Source organism: Dendrobates tinctorius, unplaced genomic scaffold, assembly GCF_039654945.1.
Source record: "Dendrobates tinctorius isolate UK_male_01 unplaced genomic scaffold, ASM3965494v1 ptg000135l, whole genome shotgun sequence".
In the NCBI taxonomy this organism is placed as follows: Eukaryota; Metazoa; Chordata; class Amphibia; order Anura; family Dendrobatidae; genus Dendrobates; species Dendrobates tinctorius.
In genome coordinates this window covers 8,186,893-8,200,638 of record NW_027361803.1, presented here as the reverse complement: position 1 = coordinate 8,200,638, position 13,746 = coordinate 8,186,893, and the positions used below count along the sequence as shown (strand labels likewise).

Below are 13,746 nucleotides of genomic sequence, written 5' to 3'. Positions count from 1 at the left end.
TACAGAGGATGTGTTCCGTGTGGTGTATTATATAGAGGCTGTGTCCCGTGTGGTGCAGTATATAGAGGATGTATCCCGTGCGGTGCAGTATATAGAGGATGTGTCCCGTGTGTAGTATACAGAGGATGTGTCCCGTGTGGTGCAGTATATAGAGGATGTGTCCCGTGCGGTGCAGTATATAGAGGATATGTCCCGTGTGGTGTAGTATATAGAGGATGTGTCCCGTGTGGTGTAGTATATAGAGGATATGTCCCGTGTGGTGTAGTATATAGAGGATGTATCCCGTGCGGTGCAGTATATAGAGGATGTGTCCCGTGTGTAGTATACAGAGGATGCGTCCGGTGCAGTATATAGAGGGTGTGTCCCGTGCAGTGCAGTATATAGAGGATGTGTCCCGTGTGGTGTAGTATATAAAGGATGTGTCCCGTGTGGTGTAGTATATGTGGTGCGGTGTAGTATATAGAGGATGTGTCCTGTGTGGTGTAGTATATAGAGGGTGTGTCCCGTACAGTATATAGAGGATGTGTCCCGTGTGGTGTAGTATATAGAGGATGTGTCCCGTGTGGTGTAGTATATAGAGGATGTGTCCCGTGCGGTGCAGTATATAGAGGATGTGTCCCGTGCGGTGCAGTATATAGAGGATGTGTCCCGTGCGGTGTAGTATATAGAGGATGTGTCCCGTGTGGTGTAGTATATAGAGGATGTGTCCCGTGTGGTGTAGTATATAGAGGATGTGTCCCGTGTAGTGTATTATATAGAGGATGTGTCCCGTGTGGTGTAGTATATAGAGAATGTGTCCCGTGTGGTGTAGTATATAAAGGATGTGTCCCGTGTGGTGCAGTATACAGAGGATGTGTCCCGTGTGGTGCAGTATATAGAGGATGTGTCCCGTGTGGTGCAGTACATAGAGGATGTGTCCCGTGTGGTGCAGTACATAGAGGGTGTGTCCCGTACAGTATATAGAGGATGTGTCCCGTGTGGTGCGGTGCAGTATACAGAGGATGTGTCCCGTGTGGTGCAGTATATAGAGGATGTGTCCCGTGTGGTGTAGTATATAGAGGATGTGTCCCGTACAGTATATAGAGGATGTGTCCCGTGTGGTGCAGTATACAGAGTATGTGTCCCGTGTGGTGCAGTATACAGAGGATGTGTCCCGTGCGGTGCAGTATATAGAGGATGTGTCCCGTGCGGTGCAGTACATAGAGGATGTGTCCCATGCGGTGCAGTACATAGAGGATGTGTCCCGTGCGGTGCAGTACATAGAGGATGTGTCCCGTGCGGTGCAGTATATAGAGGATGTGTCCCGTGCGGTGCAGTATATAGAGGATGTGTCCCGTGCGGTGCAGTATATAGAGGATGTGTCCCGTGCGGTGCAGTATATAGAGGATGTGTCCCGTGCGGTGCAGTATATAGAGGATGTGTCCCGTGCGGTGCAGTATATAGAGGATGTGTCCTGTGTGGTGCGTTGCAGTATATAAAGGATGTATCCCGTGCGGTGCAGTATATAGAGGATGTATCCCGTGCGGTGCAGTATATAGAGGGTGTGTCCAATGCAGTATATAAAGGATGTGTCCCGTGTGGTGTAGTATATAGAGGGTGTGTCCCGTACAGTATATAGAGGATGTCCCCCATGTGGTGCGGTGTAGTATATAGAGGGTGTGTCCCGTACAGTATATAGAGGGTGTGTCCCGTGTGGTGTAGTATATAGAGGATGTGTCCCGTGTGGTGTAGTATATAGAGGATGTGTCCCGTGTGGTGCAGTATACAGAGGATGTGTCCCGTGTGGTGCAGTATATAGAGGATGTGTCCCGTGTGGTGCAGTATATAGAGGATGTGTCCCGTGTGGTGCAGTATATAGAGGATGTGTCCAGTGTGGTGCGGTGCAGTATACAGAGGATGTGTCCCGTGCGGTGCAGTACATAGAGGATGTGTCCCGTGCGGTGCAGTATATAGAGGATGTGTCCCGTGCGGTGCAGTATATAGAGGATGTGTCCCGTGCGGTGCAGTATATAGAGGACGTGTCCCGTGCGGTGCAGTATATAGAGGACGTGTCCCGTGCGGTGCAGTATATAGAGGATGTGTCCCGTGCGGTGCAGTATATAGAGGACGTGTCCCGTGCGGTGCAGTATATAGAGGACGTGTCCCGTGCGGTGCAGTATATAGAGGACGTGTCCCGTGCGGTGCAGTATATAGAGGACGTGTCCCGTGCGGTGCAGTATATAGAGGACGTGTCCCGTGCGGTGCAGTATATAGAGGACGTGTCCCGTGCGGTGCAGTATATAGAGGATGTGTCCCGTGCGGTGCAGTGTATAGAGGATGTGTCCCGTGCGGTGCAGTATATAGAGGATGTGTCCCGTGCGGTGCAGTATATAGAGGATGTGTCCCGTGCGGTGCAGTATATAGAGGATGTGTCCCGTGCGGTGCAGTATATAGAGGGTGTGTCCAGTGCAGTATATAAAGGATGTGTCCCGTGTGGTGTAGTATATAGAGGGTGTGTCCCGTACAGTATATAGAGGATGTCCCCCATGTGGTGCGGTGTAGTATATAGAGGGTGTGTCCCGTACAGTATATAGAGGGTGTGTCCCGTGTGGTGCGGTGCAGTATACAGAGGATGTGTCTCGTGTGGTGCAGTATATAGAGGATGTGTCCTGTGTGGTGTAGTATATAGAGGATGTGTCCCGTGTGGTGTAGTATATAGAGGATGTGTCCCGGTGGTGTAGTATATAGAGGGTGTGCCCCGTGTGGTGCAGTATATAGAGGGTGTGTCCCGTGTGGTGCAGTATATAGAGGGTGTGTCCTGTGTGGTGCAGTATATAGAGGGTGTGTCCTGTGTGGTGCAGTATATAGAGGCTGTGTCCTGTGTGGTGCAGTATATAGAGGCTGTGTCCTGTGTGGTGCAGTATATAGAGGCTGTGTCCTGTGTGGTGCAGTATATAGAGGCTGTGTCCTGTGTGGTGCAGTATATAGAGGCTGTGTCCCATGTGGTGCAGTATATAGAGGATGTGTCCCATGTGGTGCAGTATATAGAGGATGTGTCCCGTGTGGTGTAGTATATAGAGGATGTGTCCCGTGTGGTGTAGTATATAGAGGATGTGTAACGTGTGTAGTATACAGAGGATGTGTCCCGTGTGTAGTATACAGAGGATGTGTCCCGTGCGGTGCAGTATATAGAGGGTGTGTCCCGTGTGGTGTAGTATATGTGGTGCGGTGTAGTATATAGAGGATGTGTCCTGTGTGGTGTAGTATATAGAGGGTGTGTCCCGTGTGGTGCGGTGCAGTATATAGAGGGTGTGTCCCGTGTGGTGTGGTGTGGTGCAGTATATAGAGGGTGTGTCCCGTGTGGTGTGGTGCAGTATATAGAGGATGTGTCCCGTGTGGTGTGGTGCAGTATATAGAGGATGTGTCCCGTGTGATGTAGTATATAGAGGATGTGTCCCGTGCTGTGTAGTATATAGAGGATGTGTCCCGTGCGGTGTAGTATATAGAGGATGTGTCCCGTGTGGTGTAGTATATTGAGGATGTGTCCCGTGTGGTGTAGTATATAGAGGATGTGTCCCGTGTGGTGTAGTATATAGAGGATGTGTCCCGTGCGGTGTAGTATATAGAGGATGTGTCCCGTGCGGTGTAGTATATAGAGGATGTGTCCCGTGCGGTGTAGTATATAGAGGATGTGTCCCGTGCGGTGTAGTATATAGAGGATGTGTCCCGTGCGGTGTAGTATATAGAGGATGTGTCCCGTGTGGTGCAGTCTATCGAGGTGAGTCAGTGTATGTCTGTATTAGGGGGTGCGGACCCCGTACTCATTACCTTGTGAATTTTGAAGGCTTTAATCTTGCCGGTATGTCTGACGTGGGGTCCTCTGCAAAGATCTATTAAGGGGCCGCATCTATGAATGAAAACACCAGTAAACAAACCTGAAAGCTGTACAGAGAGCGTAAATGGTGCAGTAGCCACAGTCGCTGCTGGGTCTTTTTATCGTTATATCCAAGTGACTTCCAGTTCAAAGGGCAATGTCGGAAAAATATGCCTATTACTATAAAGTCTCTCCTATCCACTACACAATGCGTCTGTGGCTTTGGAGGACCCGACTCTCCCGTGCAGTACACTGATAGTAATGGAAACAGTGCAATTCCTCAATGCTTCTGCGGTGGCGCTATGGGGAAACTGAGCACTTCTTACCAGGTTGCCTTTAAGGATGGGATTAAGGCTATGTGCACACGTAGCGGAATTCCCGCGGAAGTTACCGTGAGAATTCCGTATTCCATTCCGCGGGAAAATCGCATTTAAATTCACGCGGAAAAACTAGCGTTTTGCAAGTGTAATTAGCTTGCAGAATGCTAGCGTTTTCCAAGCGATCTGTAGCATCGCTTGGAGAACTGATTTACATGTTGGTCACGCTCGTCAAACATAGTGTTTGACAAGTGTGACCAACTTTTTACTACTGATGCCGCCTATGCAGCATCAGTAGTAAAAGATATGATGCAAAAAATTAAAAAAATTAAAAATATTGTTATTCTCACCTTCCGGCGTCCCGCGCAGCCTTCCCGCTTCTCTTCACGCTCCCGGTCCCAGTAATCCTTTGCGCGAATGAGCGCGAGACGTCGTGCTCCCGCGAGATCGCGACGTCATCGTGGTCATTCTCGCAAAGGATTACTGGGACCGGGAGCGTGGAGAGAGGCGGGAAGAAGATCGCCGGCCGTCGGAATGTGAGAATAACAATATTTTTTATTTTAAAATTCTATTTTTTACAGGGATATGGCACCCACAGCCCCGAGGAGTCTCCCCTCTTCCAGATCGTGGGTACCATCCGCAAATGCTCTGCTTACTTTTCGCATGGTGTGCACAGCCACATGCGGAAAGTAAGCAGAACAATGCATTCCTATGTGGGCGGAATCGCTTATTTTTCGCGGCAAAATTGCGCGTTTAAAACCGCAGCAGAAACGCGAAAAAAACGCGACGTGTGAACACAGCCTCAGTGACAGAGAGGAAAAAACGTCTGTGCTGTCATTACCTGTACACGGTGGTGGTCGGGGTGTCCACTTTTTCATTTAGGATCCGGCATTTAAACTTGTTATACTAAAGTGAAACGGAGAACCTTCATGAGTCAGCAGGAAAATAATCAGAGAGTCAAACAGGCGATTTCCACCTAATAAACCAATTACAGTGCTTGATAGGGGACCGAAAAGGTTATGGTCATCATCAGATCGGAGTATGTGGTTTTATGGAAATGTAGATGGACGTGAGGCCGTTACGAGGGTCGGGGGCTTCACCTTAAACATTTCCAGCAGGGTCTCTTTGGAAATTTCAAGTCTTTCAAATGGTTGTTTCTCCTTCATTATCTTTTTGCAGAGGTTTTCTAAGCTGGAGAAGTCGTTGCTGGAAACCCCCCTGGAAGAGGAAGAAAAAGAGACGACGACTTAGAACATTTCTGCAGCAACGGCTTCATCGCAGCACAGGAGCGGTGCAAAAAAGACCAAACTGGTGTGACCAGAGTCATCCCTAATATCCGTCACACAGGTGAATGGGTCCGGGTACGGACTCTGGACGTCGGCTAATTGTCCCACTAATTATCTTATCACACACCTATGCTGAGCTGATAAGGAGAGGCTCACCCGTCTTCAAGAAACATGTCGTAATAAAAGCCACTTTCTATAGGCGGCCCGTAGCACAGGCAGCCCCCATACACGCGCTCCATGGCTTCACCCATAATGTGCGCGCTCGAGTGCCAGTAAACCTGCAGGAGGAAGAGGAGAAGAAAGTCACCGAGTGCAGCGACACCTGAGGATAATACACCGACCACTCAGTCATCAGAAACCAGGACGAGCACTCACTGCTTGGGCTTCTTCATCATCAAATTTCAACAGTGCAAGTGTACAGTCTTCCTCCAGGGGGCGGTCAAGGTCCCAGACCACGTTGTTCACCTTGGCGATCACCGTGTTATCCGCCAACCCCTGGCTGCAGGAGACAAAGCAATGGGCATAAGGCTACTTAGGGTTTTGATCTTACAACATTCGTTGTGCTGTAAAAATTACCTAAAAAAATTATTCTCTAGGTCGGTACGCTTATGGAGATACCAAACTTTTGGATTTTTAGATTTAATGCGCGCATGGCACGCCCGTGACGTGGTTGATTGTCGCCAATGGGTGTCTATGACGGCCGGGGATCTGCTGAAGACCATGGTGCTCCCTTTGCACCCAGCCTGTGGCCGGGCTTCATAGGAGACTGTGAACTTTGCTATATTGCGAGCAAACGATCGCAGGTTAAAGTCTCCTAAGCGGACTAATAAATACAGTGAAAAATAAAAAAAATTAAAAATATGTATGAAAAAATACATAAAGTTCAAATCACTCCCCCTTTCCCCCCATTAAAAATAAAGATAAAAAAATACATAGGGTATATGTGATAATGCCGAGTTTAAAATAGTATGGTCTATAAAAATAATTATCCTGATCAGTAAACATTGTAAACAGAAAATTAAAAAAAAAAAAAAAAAAAAAATATCAAGAAAGCCAAAATTTGTGCCCCACATCTCAACTTTGTGCCCATGACAGCAGCGTTCCCGGCCTCCCACCCCATTCATTTAAATAGAGCTGGAAACACAGAAGTGGACAAGGCGCAGAAACAACATCAATGCCCCCCTCATTCTCAGGATCAGTGGGGGTCCAAGAGGTGAGACCCCCAGTAATCATTAAGTGATGGCATATCCTAGACATGTGCAAAACAAGACAAATGCAAGACAAAATGGGTAAAACTCTTTAAGTCTATACTACTAGCACCCGTACATCCCTCTCTGGGGCGGGACGGAGGGTCTTTTCTCTAGGACTGACAGTTACCACCCCACGGCCAAAACTTCGACCTGAACTACGAAATCAACAAAAAGGCATCTTGGGCAAATACCAAGGATGACAGCTCTATATAAAAGCCCCCAGGGTGCGCCCATTATCTCCGGTTCTCTCCTCACCTGATCCCAGCAGCCACTTGGTACGGAGTGGTTTTCCACGACTCGGCGTCCACTTGCTTCCCATCCGGCAGGGTCACCTTGATCAGTTTGCTCGCTTTTGCCGCTTTCTCTGCCAGGAGGGCATCATGCTCGGCCTTCAGCTTACTGTAGATGTCCAGTCGCTGGTTGATGTATTCAGGCCAAGGACTGAGCTGACGACGGAAAGAATTGTCAGACTATATAATGTATATACAATGTCCCTGTGTATTATACGGCATCACCAGGGGAAATACCACCTAGAACTATAGCGCCACCTACAGGGCAGTGGTATCTGGAACAGGCCGGTGTTGATCCAACATGTGAATATGGAGTCTTTCTGTTCAGCTGATAAGAGAAGTCCGACCCCTCCATCACTTACATTAGTGGATGCTGCAGGCCCACGAGTGACCCCCGACCATGGCGGCCCCCCACTGATCGCTGCTTTATCCCAGATCACAACATAATCATTAGTCTTTTTACCGATGTGGTAGCAGAAGGGTTAACCTGTATTAGAGCCGCTCACCAGGCACAGAGATTATCAGGATTCTACCCGCCTCCGCCTGGCAGCGACTCACAGGGGCACAGTCCACGCCAATATTTACAGAGGAGGACACAGCACTGTGCCAGCAGAGAGGTATGAAAGGAGGGTAATCAGGCCGCCAGTCTGAACAGGGCCGAAGACCAGGACCCCCAGCAGAATATAGATTATACAGGAGAGAGAGAGAGAGAGAGAGAGAGAGAGAGAGAGAGAGAGAGAGATAGAGATAGATAGATATATATATATATATATATGACACCCTCTCCCCAGATCAGGTGAAGGCCCTCCACACCATGTGCAAGAGAACATCCCTCCACCAGAGCGAGTCAACAACTCAAGAGGGCCCACTTCCACTACCTTTTCACTGAATCCAGTAAACAGAGTGGTCCTGAGGGGGGGACTCCCACTTAAAGGGGTTGTCCAGTGATAAAGAGTCATCACCTATCCTGTGGATCAGTGGAGGTCCAACACCTGGGATCTGCACTGATCGGCAGCAGAATGGGGAATATTTCTCCCTGTTACACAATGCAGAGGCAGCGCACACGTCCGATCACCGCTCCATCAATAATCTATGGGGCTGCTGGAAAAAGCAAGTAACCGTGATCGCCGCCCCGTGAGCGATGGTCGGCCATGTGCACTGCCCGTTCTGCCGATCGGTGCAGGTCCCTGAAGTCGAACACTCACCCATCTATAAGTTGTCCCCGACTCTACAGCCGGAGATAACTTGCCTTCACCAGACAACCCCTATAGTGTTATGTCCTTACCTCCGCGCGGCCCCCGTCTCCACAGCCATCCTTGCTCTTCTTTTTTCCTCCCTCCTTCTGTTTCCCACCTTCTGAATGTGCCTGAAAAATACAAGAGAGTCATAATAATAAGTGATAACAGCTGAAAGTGGAAGAAAACGCGAAACGGGAAGTGCGAGAGGAGAAGGCGCGACCACAGAGACAAGAGGGGCAGCACCGGACGATGGCACGTCCTAATACCCCGTACATGTCCTGTTCTCACCATTGTTGGGATCTTTGGTGTTTTTTTCTTTATATTTTGGAAAACTTAAAACTTTTTTTCTGTTTGTACTTTAAGGTTTTGAACCAGTGTCGGGTCAGTAGCACAATACAGTGCGTCGCCCCTAGATAATGATCATTGGGGAAGCGAGATCTGATGTAATCCAGCGTACACACATATATACACGGCCCCACACTGCATGAGTCATCAACAGAAACAGCCTGCACCGCCTTAATTAGAGGCGAGGACTGAGCGACTCCCTTCTAATGTATAATGTATCTGTGGGAGAGAACGGAAGAAGCGAGCTCAGGAGCCGAGATCGCTGCACGCACGGAGGGGTCAGCTGTGTCCTACAGCCGGCATCTGCCTCTAACAGCAGCGACCGGAGCAAACTCCAAACGCTGCCGTTTAACCACTTAAATTCCATCAATCTCAGACAGAAGAATTTATTTCTTTGATCACAAAAATTCTATAAAAAGAGTGTCCTATGCCCAAAATGGTATCAATATATACAGGAGCTCAGCGCAGAGAGAAGGAGCCCTCACCCAGCGACGGCGAAGCAAAACTTAGAAAGTTACCAGGCAGGGAAAACGAGTGAAAGTGAACGGTGTCGTCAGAACTGCGACTCATCCCGCCAGCGCTCGTACGGAGAAGTCAGAGGAAAAATATTAAAAAAAAAATTGTGATGAGAATCTCATTCCCCTCCAGGATATATAGTACATGTATGATCACTGAGATCGAGCGTCCTGGGCCAGAGATGGGGACGCTGTGGTCCACGCGCTCAGTGCAGCGCCAATCACTGGGGGTGATGGACACAGCAGGGGGCAGCGCTCCGGGGCCTCTGGCCCTACTGGACACAGGGAATGGGACGACTGTTGTCTTAAAGGGGGCTTCTATGACACCCAGGAGAGAAGCAGCACTAGGTGTCTGCAGCAGCTTATCCCCTCACTATAGCACCTGCCTGATGACTCCTGGTGCTGGGAGCGGAGCATTGCACAATGGCAGCACAGGATGTCCTGTACATGTGGCCCCCCCATACACAGACCTCCTCCGGGCGCCCCCCCCATACACAGACCTCCTCCGGGCGCCCCCCCCATACACAGACCTCCTCCGGGCGCCCCCCCCCATACACAGACCTCCTCCGGGAGCCCCCCCCATACACAGACCTCCTCCGGGTGCCCCCCCCCATACACAGACCTCCTCCGGGCGCTCCCCCTATACACAGACCTCCTCCGGGCACCCCCCCTATACACAGACCTCCTCCGGGCGCTCCCCCTATACACAGACCTCCTCCGGGCGCTCCCCCTATACACAGACCTCCTCCGGGCGCTCCCCCTATACACAGACCTCCTCCGGGCGCTCCCCCTATACACAGATCTCCTCCGGGCGCCCCCCCTATACACAGACCTCCTCCGGGCGCCCCCCTATACACAGACCTCCTCCGGGCGCTCCCCCTATACACAGATCTCCGGGCGCCCCCCCTACACACAGACCTCCTCCGGGCGCTCCCCCTACACACAGACCTCCTCCGGGCGCCCCCCCTACACACAGACCTCCTCCGGGCGCCCCCCCTACACACAGACCTCCTCCGGGCGCCCCCCCTACACACAGACCTCCTCCGGGCGCCCCCCCTATACACAGATCTCCACCGGGCGCCCCCCCTACACACAGACCTCCTCCGGGCGCCCCCCCTATACACAGATCTCCTCCGGGCGCCCCCCCTATACACAGACCTCCTCCGGGCGCCCCCCCTACACACAGACCTCCTCCGGGCGCTCCCCCTATACACAGATCTCCTCCGGGCGCCCCCCCTATACACAGACCTCCTCCGGGCGCCCCCCCTATACACAGATCTCCTCCGGGCGCCCCCCCTATACACAGACCTCCTCCGGGCGCCCCCCCTATACACAGATCTCCTCCGGGCGCCCCCCCTATACACAGACCTCCTCCGGGCGCCCCCCCTACACACAGACCTCCTCCGGGCGCTCCCCCTACACACAGATCTCCTCCGGGCGCCCCCCCTACACACAGACCTCCTCCGGGCGCCCCCCCTATACACAGACCTCCTCCGGGCGCCCCCCCTATACACAGATCTCCTCCGGGCGCCCCCCCTACACACAGACCTCCTCCGGGCGCCCCCCTATACACAGAGCTCCTCCGGGCGCCCCCCTATACACAGAGCTCCTCCGGGCGCCCCCCTATACACAGAGCTCCTCCGGGCGCCCCCTATACCGCCCCTCTCCCGCTCACCTTGCTCAGACTCAGGCTCTGCATTGTATCCGCCACGTTCTCCGCCATTCCTGTCACTTCCCGGCCAGCAGCTGACGCAACCGGCACCACGAGAGAACAACCTAACCCGGGGAATGACAGAGCCAGCCAATCAGAGGCAGAGACACGCCCACAAACACGGAGGCCTGTCCCCGACCACCAATCAGAGAGCGGCGATAGTAAGGATGGTTGCAGTAACAATAGAACTCATGGCCGTGTCCGGTTCCTCACACACTTTCTGCTGCTGACGTGCGGCCCCGTGACGTCACCAGTCATGTGCTCAGGGAGAAGAAGCCGCCACATAGGACGGACAGTGACAGGAGCAGTGGTGTTATCACTGGAGGACACTAGGGAGCGCGCTGAGCTGTTATCACTGGAGGACACTAGGGGGCGCGCTGTGCTGTTATAGCTGGAGGACACTAGGGGGCGAGCTGTGCTGTTATCACTGTAGGACACTAGGGAGCGCTGTGCTGTTATCACTGTAGGACACTAGGGAGCGCGCTGAGCTGTTATAGCTGGAGGACACTAGGGGGCGAGCTGTGCTGTTATCACTGTAGGACAGCAGGGGCGCGCTGTGCTGTTATCACTGTAGGACACTAGGGAGCGCGCTGAGCTGTTATCACTGGAGGACACTAGGGGGCGCGCTGTGCTGTTATCACTGGAGGACACTAGGGGCGCGCTGTGCTGTTACCACTGGAGGACATTAGGGAGCGCTGTGGTGTTATCACTGTAGGACACTAGGGAGCGCGCTGAGCTGTTATCACTGGAGGACACTAGGGGGCGCGCTGTGCTGTTATAGCTGGAGGACACTAGGGGGCGAGCTGTGCTGTTATCACTGTAGGACAGCAGGGGCGCGCTGTGCTGTTATCACTGTAGGACACTAGGGAGCGCGCTGAGCTGTTATCACTGGAGGACACTAGGGGGCGCGCTGTGCTGTTATCACTGGAGGACACTAGGGGCGCGCTGAGCTGTTATCACTGGAGGACACTAGGGGGCGCGCTGTGCTGTTATAGCTGGAGGACACTAGGGGGCGAGCTGTGCTGTTATCACTGTAGGACACTAGTGAGCGCTGTGCTGTTATCACTGTAGGACACTAGGGGGCGCGCTGTGCTGTTATAGCTGGAGGACACTAGGGGGCGAGCTGTGCTGTTATCACTGTAGGACACTAGGGAGCGCGCTGAGCTGTTATCACTGGAGGACACTAGGGGGCGCGCTGTGCTGTTATCACTGGAGGACACTAGGGGCGCGCTGTGCTGTTACCACTGGAGGACATTAGGGAGCGCTGTGGTGTTATCACTGTAGGACACTAGGGAGCGCGCTGAGCTGTTATCACTGGAGGACACTAGGGGGCGCGCTGTGCTGTTATCACTGGAGGACACTAGGGGCGCGCTGTGCTGTTATCACTGGAGGACACTAGGGAGCGCTGTGCTGTTATCACTGTAGGACACTAGGAGGCGCTTTGCTGTTATCACTGGAGGACACTAGGGAGCGCTGTGCTGTTATCACTGTAGGACACTAGGGAGCGCTGTGGTGTTATCACTGGAGGACACTAGGGAGCGCTGTGGTGTTATCACTATAGGACACTAGGGGGCGCTGAGCTGTTATCACTGTAGGACACTAGGGGGCGCTGAGCTGTTATCACTGGAGGACACTAGGGGGCGAGCTGTGCTGTTATCACTGGAGGACACTAGGGGCGCGCTGTGCTGTTATCACTGGAGGACACTAGGGGGCGAGCTGTGCTGTTATCACTGGAGGACACTAGGGGCGCGCTGTGCTGTTATCACTGGAGGACACTAGGGGGCGAGCTGTGCTGTTATCACTGTAGGACACTAAGGAGCGAGCTGTGCTGTTATCACTGGAGGACACTAGGGGGCGAGCTGTGCTGTTATCACTGGAGGACACTAGGGGAGCGCTGTGCTGTTATCACTGGAGGACACTAGGGGGCGAGCTGTGCTGTTATCACTGGAGGACACTAGGGGGCGAGCTGTGCTGTTATCACTGGAGGAAACTAGGGGGCGAGCTGTGCTGTTATCACTGGAGGACACTAGGGGCGCGCTGTGCTGTTATCACTGGAGGACACTAGGGGGCGAGCTGTGCTGTTATCACTGGAGGACACTAGGGAGCGAGCTGTGCTGTTATCACTGGAGGACACTAGGGGGCGAGCTGTGCTGTTATCACTGGAGGACACTAGGGAGCGAGCTGTGCTGTTATCACTGTAGGACACTAGGGAGCGAGCTGTGCTGTTATCACTGGAGGACACTAGGGAGCGAGCTGTGCTGTTATCACTGGAGGACACTAGGGAGCGAGCTGTGCTGTTATCACTGGAGGACACTAGGGAGCGAGCTGTGCTGTTATCACTGGAGGACACTAGGGGGCGAGCTGTGCTGTTATCACTGGAGGACACTAGGGGCGCGCTGTGCTGTTATCACTGGAGGACACTAGGGGCGCGCTGTGCTGTTATCACTGGAGGACACTAGGGGGCGAGCTGTGCTGTTATCACTGGAGGACACTAGGGAGCGAGCTGTGCTGTTATCACTGGAGGACACTAGGGGGCGAGCTGTGCTGTTATCACTGGAGGAAACTAGGGGGCGAGCTGTGCTGTTATCACTGGAGGACACTAGGGGCGCGCTGTGCTGTTATCACTGGAGGACACTAGGGGGCGAGCTGTGCTGTTATCACTGGAGGACACTAGGGAGCGAGCTGTGCTGTTATCACTGGAGGACACTAGGGGGCAAGCTGTGCTGTTATCACTGGAGGACACTAGGGGCGCACTGTGCTGTTATCACTGGAGGACACAAGGGGGCGAGCTGTGCTGTTATCACTGGAGGACACTGGGCGCGCTGTGGTCTTATAACTGGAGGACACTAGGGGGCGCGCTGTGGTGTTATGAGTGTAGGACACTAGGGGGAGCGCTGTGGCGTTATCACTGGAGGATACTAGGGGGCGCTGTGGTCTTATA

General features: G+C 52.7%; 1 protein-coding gene across 1 annotated transcript in view; it reads right to left on the bottom strand.

Annotated features, from left to right (window-relative positions):
- The window catches only part of TARS1 (threonyl-tRNA synthetase 1), a 35,595-nt gene extending 24,566 nt beyond the window's left edge, over positions 1 to 11,029 (bottom strand). The window contains exons 1-8 of the mRNA XM_073543898.1: positions 10,770 to 11,029; positions 8,282 to 8,362; positions 6,962 to 7,152; positions 5,832 to 5,955; positions 5,613 to 5,734; positions 5,271 to 5,388; positions 5,012 to 5,076; positions 3,808 to 3,886 (exon numbers count right to left, since the gene is read on the bottom strand). Coding sequence (XP_073399999.1) covers positions 3,808 to 3,886; positions 5,012 to 5,076; positions 5,271 to 5,388; positions 5,613 to 5,734; positions 5,832 to 5,955; positions 6,962 to 7,152; positions 8,282 to 8,362; positions 10,770 to 10,817 — 828 coding nt within the window. The 5' untranslated portion in view covers positions 10,818 to 11,029. The remainder of the gene's footprint in view (positions 1 to 3,807; positions 3,887 to 5,011; positions 5,077 to 5,270; positions 5,389 to 5,612; positions 5,735 to 5,831; positions 5,956 to 6,961; positions 7,153 to 8,281; positions 8,363 to 10,769) is intronic.
- Positions 11,030 to 13,746: the final 2,717 nt, after the last annotated feature.